Source organism: Thunnus albacares, chromosome 10 (assembly GCF_914725855.1).
Source record: "Thunnus albacares chromosome 10, fThuAlb1.1, whole genome shotgun sequence".
NCBI lineage: Eukaryota > Metazoa > Chordata > Actinopteri > Scombriformes > Scombridae > Thunnus > Thunnus albacares.
The window spans coordinates 13,600,682-13,627,885 of NC_058115.1; the positions used below are offsets into that span (position 1 = coordinate 13,600,682).

Sequence of the window (27,204 nt, forward strand, 5' to 3'; positions counted from 1 at the left end):
TAACATACTGTAATGTAGCTGTAAACAGATACACAGAAATGACTTTAACTCCTCCTGTCGGCACCCATAACCTTGGGCTGCTGTATAAAAAGATGAAAAAATGAATGATGATGAATGAATGAATGAATGATGACTCAGGAATTAGAACAGGTCCAGTAATTGGGAGATTGGTGGTTTGAATCCCGGCTCCTTCAGTCCATATGTCCAGGTGTCTTTGGGCAAGATACTGAACCTCAAATTGCTCCTGAAGGCTGTGCCATCAGCATATGAATGTGTGCGTGAATGGGTGAATGAGTGGTCGGAAGACTAGAAAGGCGCCGTATAAATGCAGTCCATTTACTTCCAGTGGAGTCCAGTTGAACTCAGATTGGCCCAATAGACACTCCTAGACACAGTGAATTGGTTTTCAATAAATTTAGTATGAGAGTCTATGGTGCCACCTAGTTACAAACAAAATCTGGTGTCAGACTCCACCTTGACCAAAGTGAGCCGTCACTCTGCCCCCCATTGTAAGTTCATATCCTGGGCTATGAAGGAGCTAGGGGGATTGGTAACTGGTAACTATGCACTCGGGGCTACCCCTGGTAGATGCACATCAACTTTGGTGACCATAGCAGCACCTGGTGGCATCATTAGTTTATGTGTGAAATGTTGTCCAATTGACTCAGAATGGCCTGACACTTGTTGCTGGACTGTTTCTGGGGGAACGATTTTGCCCTTGGCACTTGGTGAAATTTGGCTTCCAAATTTTACAGTAGGGCGACCCCTAGATAGAAAGGTTGTAGAAACCCCGCTCTACCTCTCATTGAAGTGCATCCCCAAGGAAATCCTGCACACTGACTTTCAAGTCTCTACTTGTCGGGAGTTATTTGAGGATGTGGCATTCGAAAAGTGTCCGTTATATATATCTATACCCTCCTATATCTATACCTAACCGTACCCCCAGAGCCCTAGTGGAGGCCTCCACGTACCCTCTGACATGGCCCCTTACCCCATTGCCGCCCTCTATGCCATACCATACCCTAACCCCTGTGGAGGGGTCAAAGCCCAGGTCCGGGTCTCAAGCGCAAGCCCCAGGAACCTTGCCCACCAGTAGAACCATTGGACCCACTCTTAAGCACATGTATTTATAAAAATGAATTTTAACATTTTCCAGTGAAAAAAAAATGTAATCCATTTAAGAAAGTTGTATAATCTTGTATGAATTTCATAATAAATTTGAATATATCGTTTCTGTTGCACAATGTTGCCATATGGCAATGTGCCCCAAAGTACCACCTCAAAAAATATTATTTGTAAAAATAATTTAAATATATTAATTTAAGTGATAAAAACACTAACATTTTTTCCCCGTTTTCTCAGATTGCTTATTTTTTTATATTTTTTAGAGGCCTAAAAAGCAAAGGTATGAGTAACGTTACAGTTTTACATAGCTGATATGTTTGCTTGTTTCTTTCTAACTTGCTAATCATCTCACGACCCCTCAGAGTTATCACATGACCCTTAGAGGGATTGCGGCTCCTAGGTTGGGAGTCAGTGGACTAATACAACCACAGATATTAAAAGAGATAGTTAACTTGGTGTAAATGCTATAATAAATTTCTATTGTCTTATATTACTGTATTTATTGTCATGTTGCCCAACCACAATAGAAAACCAGCACCTGGAAACCTTGTTATTTAGACAAAAAAGCCAACATTTATTAATCTGTCTGTAGTGTACTCACACAGTCATCTCAGTCTAGAATACTATGAAACAGACTTTACATTGTGTGTATAGCACAAGACACTCAAAGAATATTTTTTTTCATTTATAGATACAATATCATAGCAAGGTTCCTAACAAAATGTGCGTCTAACAGCCAAAACAGCCCTCAGAAAATGAGGACATACACGTACTGTCATCTTTAAATATGAACATTGACAAGTAACCTGTTATGTATTCTGATCATACAATCCAAGAAGCTGTTTTTGCTCTGTTAAAATTAGAAAAGCCCTGCCAACCCAGGCTAAATGATATGACTGTAAAATGTTCCCAGAGGAGGCCTTCAAGTTGTTGCCTCTTAATGTGGCTCCAATTGCGGTGAAAACCATTCATGATTTATTAGTCTGAGTTTTATATTTACATGAATGTGCCTGTGACATACTGCTAATTCACTTGGGAGCCATTTAGTATGTTCATGAATCCCAACATCCATATTATGTTGTGATACATCTAAAAGACTTGATTATCTGCCAAATTCAACATTTTTAGAACATGCATTGAAAACAATGTCATGGACATCAGAAACATAAATGTGCGTTATGAATGAGCCTCACTGAAGTATCTGTTATATGAATTTTTTTTAAAAATAAACACATAATTAAATCAATCTGGATTTTAATTATGATAGCCTAATTGCAGAATAAATTGTAATATGTACACATCCTCAATATAAAAAAAAGCAAACTATAGGTTCAATGTCTTTTGAAAATAATTTAAAAAATTAAATCAATACAAATTTTGTGTCAACATCAAGGCATATGTAAATCATTACGTGTACTCTCATCTGTTTCCAGTGCAATGAAAGATGTCAATAAACCTGATGTCAGAAATGAAGAGGAGGGGGGCAACCATGTTGACTAACAGATGTCTTGCACACACGTATGTGATATACAAGGTCTCTTATGCTTGGCTTCAGCTGAGGCAACTGGCATAGAAGCTCTATCTCTGGACACCAGCCAGTGCTAAACACACTTGCTCCCTGTTCTGCTCCTCTTCCTTCACTTTGGCGAGCATTGGCCTTTATTTGCATGAGGAGGAGGAGAGATGGTCGCATGGGTGGGGGCTTGGCTGAAGTGGGGAGTGGGGATGTACCCCTCCCCTTCCCCCCTCCCCTTCTTTCCTCAATACCACACTGACCAGGGATTCCAGCAAAGGCCATCTGTGAGGGATGAAGAGACATGGAGGTGGCAGCTTCTCTCAACAGGAGCAGTTCCCACATCCCTTCACACTGTTGAGGATCTCCTCCTGCAATTTCTTCCTCTCCTCCTCTTTCTGGGACAGACGCTCAGCCGGCGGCTCAGACGAGTTCTTGCTGCTGTTCAGGATTTTGCTGTTCTGGGTGTTCCACAGGTCTGCGTACAAGCTGCCTGGGGTGCTGAGGAGTGCGTAGTGGCTGCCTCGCTCTGCCACTTTACCCTGGTGGAGAAAAAAAGAGCAGAGAATCAAGGAAAAAAACAAACAAAATGAGAAATGCAAAAATGATAATGGCTGCAATGCACATGAAGTTAAAACGAAGGGGCCATGAACATAGAGTCCTATAGTTAGCATCTCTTCATGACCACACAACACTGACCACACTCTCTGCGAAGAGTCAGCTCCCCCCTAGAATCCTTGCCGCCTCCCCAACAACTGTTGCATTCCTCTTGCAAAAACAGTGACTCGCAGACAACAACGCACATCCACACGCCACAAATACACATCCCTCCCACACAGTCAAACACAAACGAAGGCACCCCCTTCCCCCACCTCCCATGAGCATGCAGAGGTGTTGGCATCATCTTTAGTGCACCCAAGATAAGCATGTGACTGCTTCCGCTCGTTATTTTAATGAGCACCCCAGGCAGTCCTCTGCTGGTGACACCAGCAAACGCCATGGCGACATCACATGCAAACATGCCTCCTCGCCACGACCCTCTGATCCCCGCCATCTGACTCTGGGAACATGGAACGACACATGCTCACTCGCCTCAGTTCAAAGGAACCTCTTCTTGTTTTATCATATCTGACTCCAGCACTGGTGGAAAATGTCACTTCACCTGTGTTACATTTCATCTTAACTCTTACTTGCCAGATGATAACTGACTTCACTCTCTTTTTGTGCTTCACAGTGTCTCCAAGGCCAACCCGTAACATACAGCAGCATTTTTCTCTTCACTTGGATATTTCTCTGATGCACAATACAGTGACAATGCACCAAAAAACATTTTTTTTTTATACCTTGTCTTTGTCTCCATGGCACCTTCAGCCTGACTTAAACACATCTGAGCAAAAACTAGATGGAAAGACCATTTGAATGGATATCTACATTGGACGACATGTTTAGTCCTGGATAAGGCCTCATCAGTGTCTGGGAAGCTGGCCCATACATTATTAGTCACCGAGACAAACAAGACACGCCATCTGACCAAAACAGCCAGTCGAGTCTGACTGCTTTAATGAGCCCTTATGGAGAAAATAATACATTCACTTCTACCAACAGTGTCCTGTTGTTGTTGAAGTTAATGAGAAAAGCTAAACAAAGCATGTTTTCATCACGTACGTTGAAGAAAGGTAACTGGAAATAAATGAGTGAGAAAAAAAACAGAGGCTACTTGCTAAATTCTTGTTGCAGGCGGACACAGTGCAATAAAGGTCATGCAAAGTGCAGGTCATCGTCTTCCCTTCAATGCAAAACCGTCTAATTGGACTGGCAATTAACACAGCACATGTTTATACTCAGAAACCCTGAACTGTCATATAATTTGCTTTTTATGAAACTGACATTGCAACTGGAAATGTTAATCAGGGAAGGAACGAGATCAAGTAAAAAATAAGTGGATGAGTTCTTACCTCATTGAGCACTATAATCTCGTCTGCATCTACAATTGTGGAAAGCCTGTGGGCGATGAACATTGATGTCCTGTCCTTCACCATCTCCCTCATTGAACTGAGGATGTTCTGGAAGCACACAAAGACAAATAACATGATCAGAGTGTTAAGCTTTACAAGAGTCTCCCCTAATCCAAAGGAAAATAGTTTCCCAGGTTTGCAATAATGGTGCTCTGCAAAAATAATAGGAAAGAAAAAACACATGAATGACAGGATATATATGAAATGTACTGCCAAACTTTGATTTGAAGGAGAAGCTAAATCAACAGAATGTTGCTCAGCAACATCCACCTTCATATGCTTTTCTTTCCAATGTTTACATATGATAATTTAAGAACACCACCGTGCTAAGAAGCAACAGAAAATGTCAATTAACAACCACATCTACTGCCCCACTCTTTTCCCTGAAGTTCAGAGAGGACATGCTGATCTCATTAAATGTAACATTTACAAAGACCGTGGGGTTTAAAGGGGACCTATTATGCTCATTTCCAGCTCTATATTTTTATTCTGGGACTCCACTAGAGTAGCTTTGCATGATTCACAGTCCAAAAAACTCCTTATTTATCTTATACTGGCCATTTATGCAGCCCCTGCATATGAGCCCATTCTGTTCAGATTGGCCGGCTTTCTGGAAGCCTGCTGAGGGGCAGCCATGTCAGAGTCGTTTTAAGTTACCATTGATAAAAACCCAACATTTCCTGCTTTTGCCGCTTCTTATTAAAAGCTTTTAAATGACTAAATAATGAGAGAGTTTTATTGTTAAAAATTTTCAGGAAACGAAATGTGTTCTTCATTGAATTAGCGGAGCTTCGTTAGTGGCGCTAAAAACCAGTCCACACAACAACATATGGAGATATTTGGAGGTATTTGTAAAGCGGGTCAGTTAGAAATAATGCAGGGAGGAATAGTACAAGCAGAAACAGCCACAGTGATGATGATGTTTGATGAAGGGCTGCAAACGACCAGCACACTTCCAAGAGGTTAACAACTCATTTTACTTTGCTGTATAATGGAAAAAGACTCACAGTGTGCCAGCGCGACTCGAGTCATGGCTCGGGGTGACTATCCCGAAAAAAAAGCCAAAATGTTAGCAGAGCAGAGCAAGTGAACTTGCGCGCTGTGCGTGGAGCAGTTGACTATATAAAGAAATCAGTCACAAGTTGGCATCAGCTCGGGCTGAAAGTGGAAAAAAAATCGTTAGGAGTGTTCAGAGCAGCCTGAAGCTGGTGCTTTTTGCTCACAGGGATTACTTCTACATATGTTTACCTCACTATTTGACACTTTTGCCACGTTGAATATGAACATCCGACATTGTAACATCATATTTATGACTGAAAATAAGGAAAAGGATCCCCTTTAAGCTGAGCTGGAGATTAAGTAGGAGAAAACAGTGGCAGGTGGCGAGGGAGAACATGGGGGTGGTGTGTATGTGTGTATGTGTGTGTGTGTGTGTGTGTGTGAGAGAGGGGGTGTCTGTCACAGCAGGTATCTGACGCAGGAGTGAGCTGAATTATTGTGTACCTACAGCAGTTGACTGAGTGGGTGTTTGTTCTACTAAATGTGTATGCAGGCGTGATGAGGTGTCAACCTGTACGTGCAGCAGAGAATGGGCATTTGTGGGTACGCATGCCTGTGTCTGTCAGTGTGTATGTGTTTATGCACTGTCAGACACACCTCTTCTGTGATTGAGTCGAGGGATGATGTTGCTTCGTCATACAGGAGTACGGGTGGATTCTTCAGGATTGCACGGGCAATGGCTACACGTTGCTTCTCCCCTCCTGAAATAAAACAACAGACGTCATAAATAAAAGCAAAGCAGACTAAAGCTGAAAGGTCTGAAATATGCGAGGATACAGCAGGTCTCTCTTTGGCCCTTCTCATCAGATAATTACCTCAAACAGAGGGCAAACATTTCACAATACCGATGCGACAGGCTTCAGACTGGTACAAAAGAACTTTCATTTAATTGTGAGGGAAAAATCAGCGGGATACAAAGATTTCTCCCACTGTGTCTGACTCGGCCTTTATTACATATGAGCTGTGTGTGGCCTCTTTAAAGCAAGTGGTGTTGTGCAGATATAAATATTGCCGACAGTGGAGAACAGCAATGAATGTAGTTAGGAGCCTCACAGCCCAGACTGCTGCCCCCCGAACGCCCTTCCCTCTGACAAACTCACTGGCAGCTGTCACGTAGAGCCGCAGTGAAATTAATGAGAAGTTAGTCATGTCTTTATTTTGTCCGTTCTCTCACTCACTCAGTCACTCCACATAAAGAAATCTGTGCTGCCAGTAATTGCATCTTGAATGTTGAGTGAAAGTGCTCACACACTGTGTTTACGTGGGCTAAATGAGTTTCAGGGTGATGCTAGAAGACATATACTACAGTCTTGTGCTATCACTTCAGATCAAATGAGGATAACTTTAACTGTAAGGCAACAAGGCTTTAAACAAGTTCACACACCACATAGAACAGCTAGATAAAATAACGATGGTGCAGCTAAAGATTCAGTCCCATTATGTGTTAATGTCATAATATGCTCAAATGAGTCATACTGTCTTAGGTCACCAATTATGCTCATTCAATTACTACCTACTTAGAAATTTTAATATTTTAATTTTCAGAGCTGTGAACAGATCCACATAGATCTTCCACACAGTTTATTATGCTGATGTTTCAGTCATAGTACTTCTTCAAATGCAAACATGGAAGTTACCATTCCCAATATATATCCTTAGTAACATATGTGTAGAAGATTTAGACTTTTTTCCTTTGCTTTATTTCTCCTAGCATCTGTTTACTAGGTGTGCAAAGTCCACTCTCAGTTGTTGAGCTGTGTAAAACTGACCTAATCAGATATCTAAACATTTTAGACCCAATACTTCAAGATCAATAATGTCACAACATTTTGGGTAAGACACTTTCTGCTTTCTTAAAATATTGGGTGGGCAATTACATATAATTACTTATATAACGTAGTTAGGAGTTCAGCTACAATAAACATTCTCCCAGACAATACAGTATCTAATCTCATATCATAATATTAATATTTTATTAGAGCTAAAAATATACATCGATTACTGATCAGTCAATTGACAGACAATTAAATTGCCAACAATTTTGATAATCGATAAATCGTTTAAGGGAAACTTTGGTATTTTTCCAACCTGGACCCTATTTTCCTATCATTTTGTGTCTAAGTGACTAATGGGGACAATGTTTTTTTTTTTTTAAATTGAGCGAGAGCGTTGCAGCTGCGAAAGGGGCTGCAATGTAATCCAATGGGGCGATAACGCTCCATCATTGTATGTCCACTAAAAGTGCTTGTTTCTGCCACTGATAGGCTCAGATTGTTGTTATAAGTGTCTGACATCATTATGGAAAGGACCATACGGAGAAATAAAACGTTTTTCTTTACATTGTTGAAATCATTGACTTTGAAAATCTTTACGATAACACTAAGCTAGGCTTTCTGTACTACAACAAAACATACTCCTCCCAGCACTCCTCTCTCCAACTTTAGCTGATTTTGAGATTTCACAAGATTTCAGAATGAGATTTCTCTTTGAGCCAGATTTGGTGAGACACAATAACAAACAGACGGATCAAGCAAAAGGTAAAGAAAAATGTTTAATTTCTCTGCGTAGTCTTATCCATAATGATGTGAAACACTTATAATAACAATCTGAGCCTGTCAGTGGCAGAAACAAGCACTTTTAGTGGATGTACTTTGACGGTGCTCTATTGCCCCAAAGGATTACATTGCAGCTCGTTTCGTGGCTGCCGGCTGCAGTGCTTTCACTCAATACTGGACCAGTTTCATAAATTGTTGTCTCCAATAGTCATTTAGACACAAAATGACAAAAAATACCAAAGTTCCCCTTCAAGTCAATTATTAAACAAAATTGCTAACATTTTCCAGCTCCTAAAAAGTAAGGATTTGCTGCTTTTCTCTTTGTTATATCATCATAAAATAAATGTGTTTTGGACTGTTGGTCAGACAAAATAACCAACTTGCAGATGTCTGCTTGGGCTTTGGGAAATTGTGACATTTTTTATTTATATTTTATAGACTCAAACATTAATTGCTTAACTGAAAAAGCTAATTGACAAATTGATAATGAAAATAATCATCAGTTTCAGCCATACACTATAAAAATATATGTCCCAGCTCTACTTGGATTTATGTGTTGGAATTAAATCATTTGCAGATGGTTACTGAAATAATTTCTCTTTTTCTTAGTTTACCATCCAAGGAAATAGGCAAAACACACAGCTCTTTCACTTGCTTGTGCTGAGACCATATTTAAACAGTAGTCATAATGGTGCAGCAAACCTGACAGCTTGAGGCCCCGCTCCCCAACCTGGGTGTTATAGCCATGGGGCATCTTGAGGATAGCGTCATGGATGCCTGCTAGACGCGCTACTTGGTACACCTGCTCTGGTGTAGCATTGATGTTCCCGTACTGCAGGTTGTAGAAGATGGTGTTGTGGAACAGAACAGCATCCTGACAACAACACAGTTAGAGAGAGAGAGAGAGAGAGAAAAAAAAAGGCTTCAGTGAATATTTTTATTGCAGCAGAGACAAAAACAGAGGACTGCACATACAAAGACGAGGGTAGGGGGCAGAAAGAGAAAGAACGCAAATGACAAAAATACTGTTCATGTACCATCTGTTCAGATCAACCTGTGAGCTCATTGCAGTGAAAGCTTAACTGAATTCAGCTTATTTCTAATGCTGTTAACTACTACTGTTACACTGTTCTATGCTGCCCCCTTGTTGTACATAATTATTAATAATAACTCACAAAAAAAGATTTAAATTTAATTTTACATTTAAATCTTTATACATGCAAAGCTCCTGGTAAATAAAAACAGTCTATGTGGTGTTGAAAAAATGACTTTTTCATAGTTTGTTTTTGTTTATCTTATTGTTGTGTTGGTGCATTTCAGACCTGAGGTACGACCCCCAAAGCCTTTCTCAGGCTGTCAAGGCTGACGTCTCGGATATTCTGCCCCGCTATGTAGATGTTCCCCCGCTGGGGCTCATAGAAGCGGAACAACAGCCGCACAATGGTGCTCTTCCTGCAACCAGACGTGGAACCAATTGTCAGCATCATTCTGTCTGTGAGCTGCACCCCCACAGTGTACTGATGATATCTGGTGATAAGACTGCCTGCACATACAAATGAGATGGCACACACCTGGCTAAAGGTTTTACAGTAGATATTTGTGCTAAAGGTGACCTACCCTGACCCGCTGCCACCGACTATAGCAACCTTCTTTCCAGCCGGCACGTCAAAGGACACTCCGTTTAAGACTTTCTGGCCCTCCAGGTATTCAAAATAGACATCCTCGAAGCGAATGGTGGCCTCCTGTGGTGTGATGGTTAAAGCCGGGGCGAGATCCCTCTCCTAGAGCAAATCATCAGGGAGTTGAGACAGACGAAATGGAAAGAGAGGAGTCGGATACAGAACAGCCACTGGCAGACAAGGCCTGGCATGATGCAACGTTACTCCAACACCTTGTAAAGGGGGATAATGCTGGAGCACTGAGCCTACACGGGCTGCATAAAGCACAGACATTCACAGCAAATTCTAGAGGTCGTTTCGAAAGACCGTCTGAATCTTCACACGCTGCCCTTCATGGTGACTGAGGGATCAATAAGCGTGAAAACTTTCGGTACATACTGAGCTCAGCCATAGTGCTGAAATGCAGCCAAGGTCAGCAGTGAATAAAGCGCTGTCCTTTCCCTGTGTGTAAAAGCCTGTTCTGCTCTATTTCTATACTACCTAATAGCAACATAAGCACCCACAATCCACCTCAGGCAATTAATACAAATAACTCACAGTCCATTAGTATAAACAGATGATAATTTCACACAAGCCCCTCCCACCCCCCCCATGGAAAAAAGCCAAAATAATTTATTTTTTATTTTGTGGAGCAGTTTCAAGTGAGGGGGGTAGGGTGGGTTAAATTATTTCACATCTACATAATAGTCCAATGTGTTCCTCAAAAAAAAAAAAAAAAAAAAAAAGCATTCAGACTGTAATGGCCTGCTGGGCAATGCCATTCCACAGGGAATCACAATGGAGAGGAGTATTACTGATGAGTGAAAAATAACTGGACAGATTCATTTCTCCTACTGTAATTACAGGCTGGAGACGGGGATGGCATTCATATTGTTAGGCGGCAGGCGCACATTTGCACTTAAGTGTGCTCTTCTGATGCAAGATGGTCTGTCGCAATGTGTAAAAAAAAAAAAAAAAAAGATAAATGCAATGAAATGTCTAATAAAAACAATTGATGGCTATTATGTTGAAGAAGCAGAGGGCTTACATGTTTAAAATCAAAACAGTATTGGGAATTTTTGACAGTTAGGTTGAAGAAAGATTTTGAATATTTGAACATGACTTGGTATTTCTAGGTGTTTTTGAAGATAATTTACAGATTAATGACAGATTAATTTAAGTAAAAAAAAAAAAAAAAAAGGTTAATGTTGGAAAGCCAAAAAGAAGTGAAAAAGAAGGGAAGTAACCTCATACTGGATAAAATCAGTAAAAAATAGGGGTGCTGATCATAACTGTTTAATAAGTGCTCTAAATAAATCACTGAGAAGTAGCCAATCACAGTTCAGCTATAATTTATCATAATATCCTGATACAGATAACTGCAGCAAGTGATGTCATCTACTACAAGTGGCACCAGGGGGAGAAGCACCTGAGTCACATCAAGCACAGACTAGTGTGTAATTACCGTGTTTGACTACAACCCATCATTTTTTACAGCACATGTCACTAGGTTAGCTATGTCAAGCACGCAGTCATGAGAAAGTACTGTGTTAAAATCTTTTACCACTTGTGCTTGCTGTTGTACATGATGTGCTACTGTTAGAGAAAAAAAGTCAAGATTTTTATTTTTCAGGGTTTATATTTGTTTTCAATGTTTATGTTGAACTCTATATTCACTTCCTGTTGTGTACAAGTTCAGCTTTTCTGTTTTCTTTTGTTAGAGGAAGAGAGAAAAAAATGTAAAAAAAAACATTTTTGTGATTTACTGCTACAATGCAAAAGGAGAAGTGCATGTCAAGCCGACACGTTACCTTGATCTTGGTGTCGACACTGAGGAGGGTGAACAGAGTGTTCATGTCTATTAGGGCCTGTCTGGTCTCTCTGTACACTGTACCCAGGAAGTTGAGAGGGAGAGAGAGCTGGAAGAGCAGGCCGTTCACCATCACCAGGTCTCCTACTGTCATCGTACCTACACGACAGCAGCAGAACAACTTACAGAGATGCATGTTATCTACCTCTATTTATCACATAGGTGTCTTTGGATAGAAGATCTAAAAAAAAATAACACTCAACCCTGTTCTACTTTTAAGTTGTGAAAGCAGACAAAGCATGTTACAGTCTGAATCTATCTCCACCCCCTGTAATTTCATTTTCTGCATCAAAGCTATTTTGTTTCCCATTCATGCCACTTTTTCATGCTTGCTGTGCTTTGTTCTCATTTCTATTATCCAGTTCAGTCAGGGTTTTACTTGTCCATTTGTTTTTGTTTTGAGGTTTTTTTTTAAGCTTTCTTACTTTCAAATGCACAATTTTTTCCCATTGTGCTGTTGCCATCATCGGAATAAAGAAGTAAATTCAGGTCAGGTGAGATATTTTGCACCTTTACACTTGGATGTTATCAAATTTTGATAACATGAGGGAGTGACTTTCCAAGAACTGGAAGATCCCCCCCTTCCAACAAACACACACACACACATACACACACACCCAAAAGTCCAAACCTACTCACCTGCCGCAATGCCCTTGCTGGCCAGCAACATGATGCCAGTGAGTCCAAGACTGAAGATGGCACTCTGGCCAAAGTTGAGCATGGCGAGTGTGGACGTGGTTTTTAAAGAGGATGACTCATAGATCTTAAGGTATCCATCATATCTCTCAGCTTCATACTTCTCATTGTTGAAGTACTGCAGTTGAGATGAGAGGAAGAAGGGACACAGAGCAGACAGACAGTGAAAGGATTTACAAAAGATAGAAAGTGTAAGTTGAGAGGGAAGAGAGGGAGAGACACAAAATATGGTTAAGGTTAGAGGTTAAGGAAGCATGGAGTGCGATGTCAGGCAGATAGACACTTAAGTGCAGCCTGCCTCAAGGCTGCATTTGTTCTCAGTGACCGCTCTGGGCATAGTCTGGGTCTCAGTTGGCCTCTAAAGCACTTATTCATGTCTCTGTATCTTCATCTCCTCCCCACTGACCTGAAAGGACGTGGAAGGGGAAAGAACAAAATTCAGAGCCTGCTCCTCCGATAATGCTGCAGAAGAAGCTTCGGCAGAGGATCGTGATGGAAAAATGACTAAAACAAAATAATAAAAACCAAGTTATCATTTTAAAAAAACCTAAACATCACTTGCAGGTTAAACAAGATTCACTGCAGAACATCCTTTATAGGCCTTGTCGTCAGCCTTCGTATTTACATCTGTAGCAGCTTACACAGTCACCCACCAACAGAGCACAGATAGCTCTCTTAGCAGCACTAATTTTGATTAAGACATACAGCTATCATTTAGAGGAAGAAGCCTCATAAATCAGCCACAAGCACATCACTTAAATTCAGCACACAAAACTCCAGCATAAGCATCAACGACCCTCCTCAACTCTGCAGCCAATTACCTAATATTTCTGTTTGTTTAGTTTGTACTATTGTTTCTCTGCTCTGGTTAAGTGGGCGATTTGCTTCTCTAGCTAACGGCGCTGGTGCTGTGCTGCTACTGACTTGCCATTGATTTGCATATAGGGAAATGCAGGGAATCAGAGAGAGAGAGAGAGAGAGAGAAAGAGAGAGAAATAAGTAGCGCATGGAGGACAAACTGAAGCAGTGCAAGGCACCATGTTCAGGTTCTCATTCAGCCCTTTGTGAAAGTGGAACGGATTTCTGAGTGGGCGGAGATCTAATTACATATGCACACTCACAGCTCAGAGTGATGCTAAATCCGGCCGCATTGACACAGATGACACAAAATAACACAGAACAAAACGTTAAGAAAAACAGGACGCAAAATAATACAGCAAAGAAAATAACATGGGTACCAAAATATATCTGGAACAACCAATAAAACACCCGAAACTGGATGGTGATTATGTTTGTATGTGTACTGTGTACAATGAGGTTACCTAGAAAGAGGCTTAAAACAACAAAAGATAAAGATGCAGGATAACCGTGCGACAGAGAAAAGTATAAAGCAATGTTTACATTCACACTACATCATATCTGTCGGGTGTCTGTGAGAGCACACGCACTCATAAACCGCCATTGCTTCAACAGACATTTCTATTCAAAATAAAGCTGCCAGTGACAGACACTTTCAGTCCAAAACTATAATTGAGACACTATTTTAGGTCATGGAGTAAACCGGGGAAATAGTCCTGAGTGGCCAGTGATAAATGTCTCATTGTTTGTAGCGACTGGAGTGACATTTACAAAAAAAAAAAAGTGATCCATTTAACAGTGAAAGAGAAGAAGAGCCAGAGAGAATGAGTACAAGAGAGACAAAAAATATGAGCTAAAAAAAGAGGAAAATGTGTTTTCAAACAGGTCGATATAAAGCTGAAAAGATTACTCAATTAATTGATCAACAAAAAAAATAATTGGTGACTATTTTGATAGTTGCAAAACACCCTTCAATTGTGAGGATTTGCTGCTTTTGTTTGTCCTGTGTGATAGTAAACTGAACATTTTAAGGTTTTGGACTGTTGGTCCACAAAACAAGACATCTGGGGCTTTAGGAATTTGTGATGGATGTTTTTCAGTATTTTGTGACAGACTCAATCCCTCCCATGGACATTACACGTTATATTAACATAAAAACATATATTTTCACATCCGTGATCTCTGATCTCTGATGGAGTGCCACATATTTTTTTTATTGTAAATTCTTTCTTATTTGAATTATTTAGGATTACTTGATTTTTGACCACTATGCACCAAAACAACACCAAGGAAAATTCCTTGTTTGTGCAAACCTACTTGGCAATAAACCTCATTTACAGACAATTAATTGGTTAACCAAATTAGTTACAGCCCTAGGTCAATATGTACAAAGTTACTACAATTACATTACCTCATTTTTATCATTATCATTACCCCATGTTCATGTTGAGTCAAAGATTTTAGTGTTTTACTTGATCATATTTTTTTATGAAAATATTTAAGATGTAGCAGCTTTTGGTAAAATTTAACTTGGTGTCGTCACTTTAGACATCAGAACCACAATATCTCAATATGACAATAAAACTATATAGAGACAATAATAGATATAATCGACTTGTTAGCCATCCTCATGGATTCCAATCAATCATTTCTGCTTTAAGAGCTATGATGCGACTGTATCAATTCAGTGTAGATGTTGTGACATACAGCAGAATAGATACATTTGCAAACAGTTTACTACTAATGTAGTTCATCATCATTTACCCAAACAACACAGGAGATTTATAGTCTGCCTTGTTGTCTATTGAATATTACTGCGATGAATCATATTGCATCACACATACATTTGAGACATGACCAAATATCAAATTACTGCATTATAAACAGGTTCCACGGCCCTTCTCCCAACCTGGGTCTAATCCTCAATGTAACACTGCTCTATAATAAATAAGAGGTATGTCAATAACCTTTTGGTAACCCTATACTAGAGGCGTGCAGTGACTTTCAGCCATAAGCCACTCCTCTCAATCAGAAAAATATTTAAAGTTAACTTTAGAGTTTAACTTGTACTTGTTATGACATGGGGGTTGTGTGTGAAATTGAGAGAGAGTCAAAGAAAGAGACAGACAGGAAAAGAGAGCTTTCCTTTGATTAAAAGGCAAATTCTGACAGTGGCAATCATGCCAGTGAAACGCTATTATCACAGAAGAGTAAATATTTGTTCACGTCAGTGTGCCTAGCTTAAATTAATAGAGGAAAAAGACTAGAAAGGAAGAGATAAAAGGGAGGGATTGATGAAGGGAGGAGGGGTGGGGACGAGGGGGAGCTGCAAAAAGGGTGTGTGATAGGTTTGTGTATGTGTCTCTGTGTATGTGTGTGTCTGTGTGGGGGGTTGGATCTCACCTTAACGGTCTCATAGTTAAGGAGGGAGTCAATAGCTGCGTTGCCTGCTTCATTGTCTGCTTTGTTCATTTCTATCCGGAAACGAGTCCTGCGTGCAGAGACACATGAGAAATGACGTAAGCACTTTCTTAAGTATTACCAGCAACAAGAGAACCAAAGAACTGAATCTCTCTTAAGAGATAACAAACATCAGCAATACAACAACCAATTGAATCATGGACAGAACCAGGAGTATAGACATCCTCATTGTTACCTCCACTGAGTGATGAGAATGGTGAAAAGGGTGTATGCCGATAAGGTACCCAAGGCCATTGCTGCAAACTGTCCACCACACTTGTAATACTGCAGAGGACAAAAGCACAGTCAAGACAAAGCATCTTCCATGTGCTGTGACTCAACAGCTTTGTGATAAAAAAGTCAAAGCAACCACTTCAGACTGCCGGGCTCCAATGTTTGCATCACAAGGTATTTTGAGAATGCACTGTTTTTGACCATTGCACTATGAAATAGAGTGTTACAAATGAAGGGGAAACTACAAGAACTAATCGTGCTAATGTTTTAGCTATTTGGGCAATGGAGTCTGCCCTCATTACAGGCAAGCTGACATTATGGTCCAGAGAGGAATAATAGCACAAAGCTATAGATGAACCATTCTTTCAGTGGTGGCCAAGGAGGGGGGGGGCATCTGTTCAGGGCATACTCCACAGGAGGACATTAAGCTGCTACAAAGCTTTGGGATTCATCATTGACACTAATGGATTCTGTGTTGCCACCAAAAGTTCATGAGGATTCATATTCCATTTAGAATGTAAATGAGACAATATCCTGAAATTATTTTCCAGACAATCTGCTGTGTAGAGTGTAAATGTGATGGAAGGTCCTGAGCTAAAATTAAGGATCGAAACAGTAACAAGAAATCACATGGAAAGAAAATTGTACGCAGTCTTTCCTGTATGCTACAATAAACAAACCACCATCTCCAGTATGTGTGTCTGAATTTTACCATAGGACTCACCAGTATAGCACTGACAAGGCCCATCTCGAAGACTGTGGGTCCTAGATTGAAGACGAGTGCACTGAGGACAAAGGAGATGCCCCGTGTGCCACGGTCGATGGCCTTGGACAGCGCTCCCGTCTGGCGGCTGAGATGGAAACCCAGATCCAGATTGTGCAGGTGGAGGAAGACGTTCTTGGCGATGCGTCTGATGGAGCTCTGGGCCACCGTGCCGAACACAGTGTTCCTTAGCTCGTTGAAGAGGGCTGAGAGAGCCCGTGACACGCCATCTGGGATAGCGGAGGACACAGAAAGTTTAGCGCACCTGCTGTGAAAAGCAGAGAGGTTCAAACAGCATGTCTCAGTGCTATAAAGTGAGAATCTATCCTCATCCTAAACACTGAGGGCTGTTATGAGGCAGCAAACAAGAATGTATTGCAGTATTATGGGAGCTCAGACTAGACGGGGTTGAAGCTTGTCAACTGCTCTTAAGTGAAGGCTTGTATGAGGTAGTGGGGCAGGTCTTTCACATAATGGTCTGCAACCCCTGCAGTGCTACAGCAGCAGCCTCCCCAAGCCTCTGTAATTACAGAGCTGGATGCTGTCTGAAGCGTCACTACTATGGCAGGCCAGCACACTGCAGACTGAGGGAAGGGAGGGAGGGAGGGGAAGGTATATGAGCGTACACAAGTGTGTGGCAGGGAGCAGGCTACATGTGTGAGCAGAATACTAGAAGAGGGGGAGGAGGTTTTAATAAGAGTGTCATAGAAAGAAGTGAGTTGTCAATGAACAGACTTAATTTTATCACTGCCTGAGTTTAGAGTTTCTCTGGCTGGTCTGTAGGATGAGGGTGGATGTAAGCTACATAGCTTTAAGGTATCTTATTAATTTGAGATTTATTTTAAGGAGGCTTCTTGATAAGGAGCAAAACTGAAACAGTGTCAGTTCAATAAAATCTGTGATCTAATTGTAGGAGCATCACTTATTCGTTCCCGTACACTTCTTATAAACTGTTCTACAAGCAGACGGCTAGCATGACTGTCACAAATTAATATTAGTCTGTGTTTGAATGACTTCCTGTGGCGATTTCACTGAGTTGTGTGAATACATGACTTGTCTGCTGAGACCAAAGTCAGGGTAATAATTGCTCTGTCTGCCGGTCTTCATGGGGCTGTAATGTGGCGTTAAATAGGAATGCTCATATAATGAACAATGTGTCCACATCTGACAAGGTAGGATGAGCACTGAGCAACCTTTTCAGCCAAATTACACCCGTCACCACAGGCTCCAAGTACTGGGCCCTGAGCATTGCAGAGAAGGAACAAAATAATACAATTCCTTTCTCTCAGAGCATCCCCTTCATTCTTCCTAGTCATCCTAATTCGACCTGTCTGGAGTCCTGTTCATATGCCCCAATTATTCAACAGGCAGCATTAGTGTCCAAGACCTAAGTGGGCTCATTAAAATAAGTGGCTACAGGGCTAGGTGAATATTGCATCCGAGCTGATCTCATTCAAGGCCAGAGTGACTTGCAGTGGGTGTCAGGTTCACAATATTTATTTATTTATTTGTTTATGCTTTTCATCAGCACCTCAGAGAAAAAAAAAAAAATCTCTAATCAGGAAGGAACTCCACATTCATGCTCCACCTCACCCCTGACCCCTCTTGTATTCACATGGCTCATTTGGACAAAGAGGAGAAAAAAGGGAGGTGCACTCAAGGGACGAAGTGAAAGAAACATCCCTGGCCTCCGTGTAACAGTAAAAATAAAAAATCCTGCCACTTTCAAAGGATATTAGCAATTTCTTTACCATTGCTTTAGAAATCACGTTCTGTGTACCTTGGGAGCGCACATGTTTCTTATTGAAAAGTCGTCAGTACTCACGAGAGGGCTGTGTAGATTAATAAAAGTGAACTCCGACGCAGAACGGAGCACATAATGTAAATAATGTGAGGGAGAGGCGGAGGTTGCGGGGCAGCATTGATATGAATGTGTTGGGAAAGGTCAGCCTGTAGATAATAGGCAGTCCCACAGTCCCCTCTGATGAACGCGGCACCTTCCAGTGCAATACAAGTCTGGGACTCACAGCCAATCAGCACAGTCGTTGCCATGGTAGCCACGGTGCTTGGCGCGTCATTCAGGTTCAGCATGTGTCCCGACATCTGGTTAAGCTCGTCCACTGCATACTTAAACATGAAGGGCACCAACACATTGGTGGTCTGGGAAGGCAGAGAGGGAGGGAGGGAGGGAACATTCAGAGAGGAGGAGAAAAAAGAAAAGAGAGGAAATTGTTTCAAATAGCCTATTAGACAGACATATGCTCAATATAGTCCGCTGCCATTTTTCTAGTCCTGTGTAGTGCATCTCTATTGATGTATTTGCACCCCACATGAGAGATGAATTTCTACTGCCAGGTGCATTCGAAGATATGTATGTATATTTGGTATGCTGACTGATTGTGCACGCACGTGTGTGTGTGTGTGTGTGTATTCTTCTTGACTGCGCTGTGCTGGTGCTGGTGAGGTGGCTGGTGCTTCCTGCTAATGGAATTGAAATGGTTATTAGGGCTAATTAAAAGCACAGGGACAGCTGTGTGACTCAGGCTAGGCGGTCCACGGCACATTAGGACAGCCAGAGAACACAGCAGCACACAGAACAGCATTTTCATTTGAAACCCATTTCATTTGAACCTCTCAACCTCTCACACAGGGGAGGGCTTTCGTTTTTTACTTTTCTTTTTGTTTCTTTACTCCTGTCGAACTCTGCGTGATATAATTTTGATAAAATAATACTAATTATAGAAAACAGCGTTAAAAAAAAAAAACATGTCGACCTTACTTACGTAAAAGGACGCCTAATAATGCACCATTTATGCTGCAAAAGCTGCATCTCCAGGGTTCTCGCTTTAAACACTTGGCTATTATACTCAGACAATTATACTCCTTTTGAGTCCCTTAAGGAAAAGCAATATGTGCCACTTTGCTACCAAGACAACAGAACATGGCAAAAAAATAGCCCAAGCCTATTATCACAGGGCCAAAACATGTTGTCAATTTAACCACTAACACACGATAAGGTCAGTTGTGCTCTTTTAATCCATTCATAGCCAAAACTGGAGATTAAACTGACACCATGTCAATCTGTACCTGGCGATATGTCATCTCATAATAGAGATATTGTGTCAAGTGGTGAAGAAGAGGCTCCAGGCTTTCAAGAATTAGCCTAAGCTTATAGTAAGGCACACAGATTGGCACACGGACAGGGAGGGCTTCATTTGGGGCCAACAAAAACAAGAGGCTCTATATAATCAGTTTTTTTAAATGAAAATGTCACTGATTATGTGGAGTGCAGAGGTGTGATGCACTGTAACCACGTAATTATTCAGCTGATTTAAAAATTGCCTCTACACTGCTGGTGGTTTTAGTTCAAACAGACAAACTGGAGAAATCGAGGCTAACTCCAGCCAAGCAGGAAAATAGGAGAAGATTGGATTGCATGCATGTTCTCTCCTCCTTTACACACACTAGAGGGAGCCACGCTGAGCGGCAGCAGGACATGCTTATTTAGGAGCTGTGAATTTGTGATTTTGTTTTCCAGGGTGTAAATTAGAGACCATCAACAAAGGAAGAGGAAATACATCACACACTGATTGATGTTTGCAATTAATTATTTAAAAAAATGTTTTAAATGCACTCTGTTTTTAGGTTTACACAGGTGCTCAGAGCAGTGGTCAGAGGATAGAGGTTGTTTAGTTTAACAAGAAGGTGGAGCTGGCCTTTACTACAATTCTACTATACTGACACAGAGTCTTACATTTACATCGTTATAGGTCATTTTCAACATCATCAAGCTTCTCAACATCAATAACCTAAAGCAGCTTATAAAGCAGTGATTAGGGGGATGGTTGATCCAGCTAAACTCAACAGCCAGTCCAATTCATAAACCATGATGTGCCAACAATGACAACAAGCTAATGAAAAGTCATTGTTGATTGGAGTAAGTAAGTGATCGTGAATTATTTCCAACTAAATAAATCAGGTGAAGACACAGCAAGATTTATTTTTCTATAGGGTTTTTAAAAATGTGAGTGTCAACACTTTTCATACTACTGATTAAGATGCATAACTGATGTTTCCCGTCTTTGACTTTTGGATACCTCAAATGTACTATACACATTTTTTAAAGGAACAGTGTGTAAGATTTAGTGGCATCTAGCGGTGAGGTTGCAGATTATAACCAACTGAATACACCTCTCCTTTCAAGCCTGTAGGAGAAACTACAGTGGCTGCGAAACTTGCAAAAGACAGTAAAGCAGTGAAATGGGGATCTCAATCAATAAATCAGACAAAAGGGACCACGTTAAAGGACCAGTGTGTGAGATTTAGTGGCATCTAGTGGTGAGGTTACAGATTGCAACCAAATGAACACACCTCCCCTTCCTTTCATGAAAAACGCCAAATGCCCTCTCTAGAACCAGTGTTTGGTTTGTCCATTCTGGGATACTGTAGAAACATGGCGATCTCTGTGGAAGAGGATGCGCTCCCTATGTAGATATAAAAGGCTCATTCTAACAAAACAAAAACACAACAATTCTTAGTTTCAGGTGAATATACACTAATGAAAACATACTTATGAATATTATATTCCATTTCTGCCAATAGATCCCCCTAAATCTTACACACTGGTTCTTTAATGCAAAAACAAAGACAAAAGATATTTATAATTATTGTATTCTTACAAACTATATAAATATCAAATAGTGGAATGTTGACCTTTTCCACGAGGTCCTTGCTTATTCTAGGTTTAATTTTCCGACAACCTGAAGCTTAGCATTGCATAATGAATGCAACTCAGCTGTTGAACTTCAGAGCACATGAGCAACCTTTCCATATCAATCCACTCTCCTAATAGCAGTGCCAAACAACAATGACGTAACACTGACAAAAATAAAACCAGACGTGATGTTTTCCTAATGGTGAACTATTTTGTTGTGAAACACAATTTAAATAAACTTGAGTACAGATGCAGCTTTCCGTAAAAATTAGTGTTAGCGTTTAAGAAATCTGGTATGACTACTCAATCTCTTAATTGAACATATTTTTTCATAACTCCTGACACTAATTTTAAAAATAGTATGAACTTAAAAGATTTACCTGTGGCTCTTAATAAACCTACTTAAACCATTAGCCACTAACAGGACTTAATATTGTTAGGATGGTGGCTGATGATGATGTCTGACTGTAACATATCCCAACGTCAACTTGTTTACCAGAGAAAAATATTCATCAAGGAGAAAAAAAACTGATAATCACAAATTCCAGGTTTCATATCCTCTACAATGCATCATTTTTGAGAACAGAGACAAATTAAAATGTGCAGCAGTGTGCAAGAAGGACTCTTAAACTGGATGGATGGATGATGACTGAAGACTGGAAACATTATTTAAGTTTCAGCAAAGCTAGTGATGACGAACAATATGGCATCAACACATAACTAATGGCATCACTGTCCACACTAGAGATGTGATGGTATCAAATCACATCTCTAGTGTGGACAGTGATCACTGTACGTAAAAATATCACAATTAACAGTATTATCATGGTAATTATAATGTTTTCTGATATCCTACTAGTGCTAATATTAATACAGAACGTCTTGGCAAGAGTAGCTGGAGCTCGATAGACAGGAGCCTGGTTTCCTGTGCTGTGGTTATTCTGTCTCTGTGTGACCAGTATGTAATGACGGTAATGAAAACGGTTGGCGGTGTTGATACTGTCAAAATGTTTCACCACGGTATAATGTAAAAACGGTATCAGCACATCTCTAGTCCACACTCACTCCACACTTTTTACCATCAGGAGGATCATCAGTGGCATTAAGACACATGTGAGCCATATTTGATATGGTAGGACAATACCAGTCTTTTGGTGGAGATGTGATTATCTTCTGCTTTTCTTTATCATTTTTAATCACTTTAGATCAGTGCACTGATCATGTTGTGAGTATTTACCATTTTTCTCTTCTCTTAGCTGTTTTAATCTAATATCCTGAATTAAACACTATTTAAGTCTATCAGCTTGACAAACCAAAAACAACTTCTTTAATACCCATGACATTGTCTGTGAACATACCTTGGCTCCAATAAGCAGGCCCAGAGAGATGGCAACACGGGCCCGTAGGTCTGGTCTGTCCTTTGGCCACACATAAGACAGCATAGCAGACAGGATCGTGGCTGAATTGACCTCCTTCAGCTGAGGAGAAAAACCAAAAGCAAAGCCTCTCCTTAGATCACATTCCCCTTAGTTTGATTGACAAGTCTGTCCTGTAAAATACAGGTCAGATGGGTAAAACAGTATTTACTATAATGTCAATTTTCTAACCTACTGAGCATCAGTTTGCCAATATTGGCAAGTAACTTGCATTTTTCATTCAGTCTGACAATCACAATAACCTAAAGATGGCTCTCTGGGCAGACAGATGGAACATCAAATGTCAACAGGGGTCCCTTGGGAGACCTGGGAGCAGAAACGACAGCAGAGTCTCCAGGTGGACCTGGGGATCCAGCTTGACACTACAAGTCCCACGAGACACCTGGGCTGTCATCCCAGCTGAGGTTGAGAGCCCACTGGTGCCAACATGGCTGTTTACCCATGCTCCACCACACACCTGCCACAGGGACTCTCCGCAGGCCAAAGTATATGCAGTAATTCCTCTAATCCACTCAATATGGTGGCACCATGTTACAGCCCTGCTGTATGGCAGCAAATTACAGTGAAACTGTGCCCAACACCTGCCTTTAATCAAATTCAATCAAGCAATATACGGCACTGCGAAGAGAGGATTAACATCAACAGTTGTGATGGTTTCTGTAACATATGTGGTGGAGATCACGTAGAATGTGGTAAAAATCTGAACTCTGGTTTATGTAAAAATAGTTTAAATCTGACTCAGCATTCAGAGTGTAAAATAATGTTGTAAACTGATCATGTGAAGTCAAAGAACCATCCACCATAATGCTTAAATAATCTATCAATTAATCAAGGGTTTTTCAAACTTCTCTGGCCTGTAAACCAATTTATTGATCCCAATGCTCATGACCGCAGCAAATAGACGGCCATTAAACAGACATATCAGTTTGTTAAGGAATACTTTTGTAATGTAATTTTAAAGAGAATGTACAGAGAAATTATAATGTATTTCAAACCTGTCATTTTTTATTAAAATATGTCAAAACAGATCAGCCCTAAAAATCTCATTTTACTCAAAACATCTCCACATGGCATCCTAACCCCAAGAATGACAAACACTGGATTGACAGGCATAAAATAAAAATAAATACATTTTGTCAGTCATCAAGAGAGAGCCTTAATTGTTGCACCTTCTCAAATATGAGACTTTGCTTGCTTTGACCATGACATATCTTTCTAAAATGAATATCTTGTCAGTATCTTGTTTAGTGTGCAAATGCAAAATTACTCCTTAAAAACTGCAGCACAGAAAAGTTCAATGAATGATCGAAGGTGCAGTTACTCACCACATTTTTGGGATCTGCACTTAGACCTCCTCCCGCATGTCCGTGCCAACATGTTCGTTTGTCTATCACCTGTAAATGCTGTGGAAACATCATATGCTATTATACTGTGTACGTATTAGATTTTGATAACATAGTGATTGGCGATTATTTCTCAACCATACTTACTTTTGCTGCCTCCAAAATGTGGCGACTGTTCTCGCTTTTGTTTGTATTCCATGTCGCTGTTCGTAAGTGTGGAGGGGAAGTCAGCTGAAACACATAAGATGTATCATTTGACTGATGTTTCATCGTTCTGGATGTATTAACATACAAAAACACCAAATCCAATAACAAACAGAACAAACAAAAGATTCCACTAACAAGGTGAAATAAAAAGCACATGTGATTCATACATACAAACAAGCACAAAACATTTTGTTCTGTGTGTTTCCGCCAAAATGCCCAAAGTTTACGGTCATCAAGTTCAGTTCAGTTCAGTTCAGATCTTTATTGTCCCTCGAGGGGAAGTTTGATTTGCAGTAGAGGGCAAAAACACAAACACAACATACAAGAGGACATAGGACATTAATCACGACAGTTACAACAGATCGGAGTTTAAAGGTTAAACCTCAAACAAATATGAACTCAGCAGCTGTGCAAACTATCTCTATCTATACGTTTAAAGCAAGCAACAATCATAAGCTGCAAAACTCACAAACTATAAAAGGCAGCAGTGTATTCAGCCATATTTTAGTGAAGTGATGGGCACACTCAGTATTGAATGTACAGGTACACAGTAAAAAGAGCTGATTAAGCTGCTGGCCTGGTTTGAGAAATTTCTATGAATGTTTGATTGTTGTTGATGTTTTTACTGTGAATATTTTTCACTAATGGAATTAATTTTAACAAACATGAAATCTATGGAAGCAATACAAGGTCAGAACTTTTCTGAGTTTGTGAACTGATGTTCAGAAATTATTTCAAAGTTTGTAGATGTGAAAAAAAACTTACAAAGACTAAAAACCACAAACACGCCTAAAAGGCGTGAGTGTTTGATAAAAGAAGACATCCTCTGGGTGCTTTATGATAAGCATACTGAGCTAAAGCTTATCCTGTGTTGTAGCAACATTTATACTAAGACTCTCACAAAAATACACATATCCATTGGTGATATGAGTGGGCTAATAATGGATACATATGTCTTCTTTAAGACAATATATCAGTGCATCCCACCTATGATGACCTACAGATATGTAAACAAATACTGTATCAACAATGCATTTGAGAAAAGCATCATCTGTCATTATGAGACGTATTTACTTATTTATACCATTGTCATACAAACCACATCATACATTGATTGAAAATGTGTGATTTGATTGTAAACTGGGTTTACATTATGGATACGCAAACTGGATTAAAGTTTAGGGTAACTTTTATTCCCTAGATTAAATACACGCAGCTGCCAGTTTTAGGTGCACCAACTAAACACTAATGCAGTGACCCCATTGATATGAACAGGAGGGATAAAATATTAGAAGCACCTCCAGGAATAAGACAAAACAATTAAAACAGCCACAAAAACAACAACCTCGAAAAGGGCAATTGAGTTGAATCAACACCTTTCAACACAAACTCAACAGTATAACTTTAGTGAAGTGAGACAACTGAATGTACAGTATGTTGAAATGTCTGATTAATAATCAATAACAGGCTGTCAGGACGTGATGACAGTTACATGAGTCCACTGGGTGGCACAGACAGTTTTTTTAAACAGCTTTATTAAAACAGATAAGTTATACAACAAGTTTACAGCACTTTGTATGTACAACTTGTGTCTAAACTCACAAACACGACAGGGGGACTAAAGGTTGTAATAAAGAAATAGTTAAATAAATATCTTGGAAAGCTTACAGTGGTTATACGTTTTAATATCTTTTTTGAAGAAATGTATTGTTTGATATAGGCAGTCAGCTCTGAAAAGTTAGTTTTTTTTTTCTTAAGAATTTGTATTTCTGATTATAAAAAAAGGGTCAAAATAATAAGCAAATTAAACAGAACTGCGAGCAGATTCCTGTCATATTCATCCGTGAATCCAAACAATAAATCACTTTCTCCGAAGTAATGTAAGGTGAGGGAAGATACGATCAGCAATAAATCGTGACAATTAACTCCACAGCTGTTTTGACAGTCTTATCTAACAGTTACTGTCTTGCAACATGTGACTGAGTCCACTGACAGGCTACAGCAACACACACACAGTAAATACTGAGTGCTATTGTTAAACAGACTGTGAAACGTGTGCTATATTCCGTTCACACTTGTCATACAGTCAAATCGAAGAAACTAAAGTAGACACTATTGACACCGTGTGCTTTTAACAACACGACGCTGTCTTAAAGATATTTGCGCAGATAACACAACTAGCGTTAGTTAACGTTGAGTTAGCCGGTTAGCCTTCGCCCAACGCCAAAGTTCAGACGACTAATTAGCTCAAAAATACATTTACATGACAGTTGTCGCTCTTAAAAAACACACATGAAACGCATGAAATTATGTAAACTAGATTGATTCAACTTTGGGAGCCGGGTAAGTTAGTTAGGAAACACTTTCCGTCTCTGTCCTTGCGTAGTGACTGTCATACCAAACATAGTGTCCTCTCAACCCCCCCTCCAAAAAAGACGCCTCACTCACCACAAATGTACTTTGGCGTTTATGGTCCGTCCCATTTTCACTGCGACTTTTACTCCAAACATGATATGAGCTCGACTGTCGAAGGAGAAACGCTAATTTTCGTCTTTGAAAGTGAAAGCCGCATTTTAGCGGTGCCAACATCGGCGCCATGTTGACGAAGGAGGCAGGATGCTAATTTCTTTTCCTAGGATAAGGAAGCCATGACCCGCCCTACTCTACCTCTGATTGGCTAGTACTCGTTGCCTTCGTT

At 40.2% G+C, this 27,204-nt stretch overlaps 1 protein-coding gene across 1 annotated transcript; it reads right to left on the bottom strand.

Moving 5' to 3' along the window:
• Positions 1-1,675: 1,675 nt before the first annotated feature.
• On the bottom strand, positions 1,676-27,137 carry abcb7 (ATP-binding cassette, sub-family B (MDR/TAP), member 7). The gene is made up of 16 exons (XM_044363455.1): positions 26,955-27,137; positions 24,447-24,530; positions 24,282-24,359; positions 22,879-22,998; positions 18,834-18,966; positions 16,768-17,036; positions 16,006-16,094; positions 15,753-15,840; positions 12,435-12,609; positions 11,737-11,894; positions 9,885-10,048; positions 9,590-9,719; positions 8,970-9,141; positions 6,310-6,413; positions 4,594-4,701; positions 1,676-3,180 (listed from the first exon to the last, which is right to left on the bottom strand). Exons 1-16 carry the CDS (start codon positions 27,102-27,104, stop codon positions 2,962-2,964), a joined length of 2,241 nt encoding a protein of 746 aa, XP_044219390.1. The 5' UTR covers positions 27,105-27,137; the 3' UTR covers positions 1,676-2,961.
• Between the last annotated feature and the right edge of the window lie 67 nt (positions 27,138-27,204).

What these genes read in the sequence shown, in the direction of transcription:
- abcb7 (XM_044363455.1), bottom strand. Translation starts at nt 27,104, where the DNA reads ATGGCGCCGATGTTGGCACCGCTAAAATGCGGCTTTCACTTTCAAAGA. An exon ending in AACGCCAAAGTACATTTGTG is followed by an intron (nt 24,531 to 26,954) that starts GTGAGTGAGGCG and finishes TATGTGTTTCAG; the next exon opens with CTGACTTCCCCTCCACACTT. An exon ending in GTGCAGATCCCAAAAATGTG is followed by an intron (nt 22,999 to 24,281) that starts GTGAGTAACTGC and finishes TTTTCTCCTCAG; the next exon opens with CTGAAGGAGGTCAATTCAGC.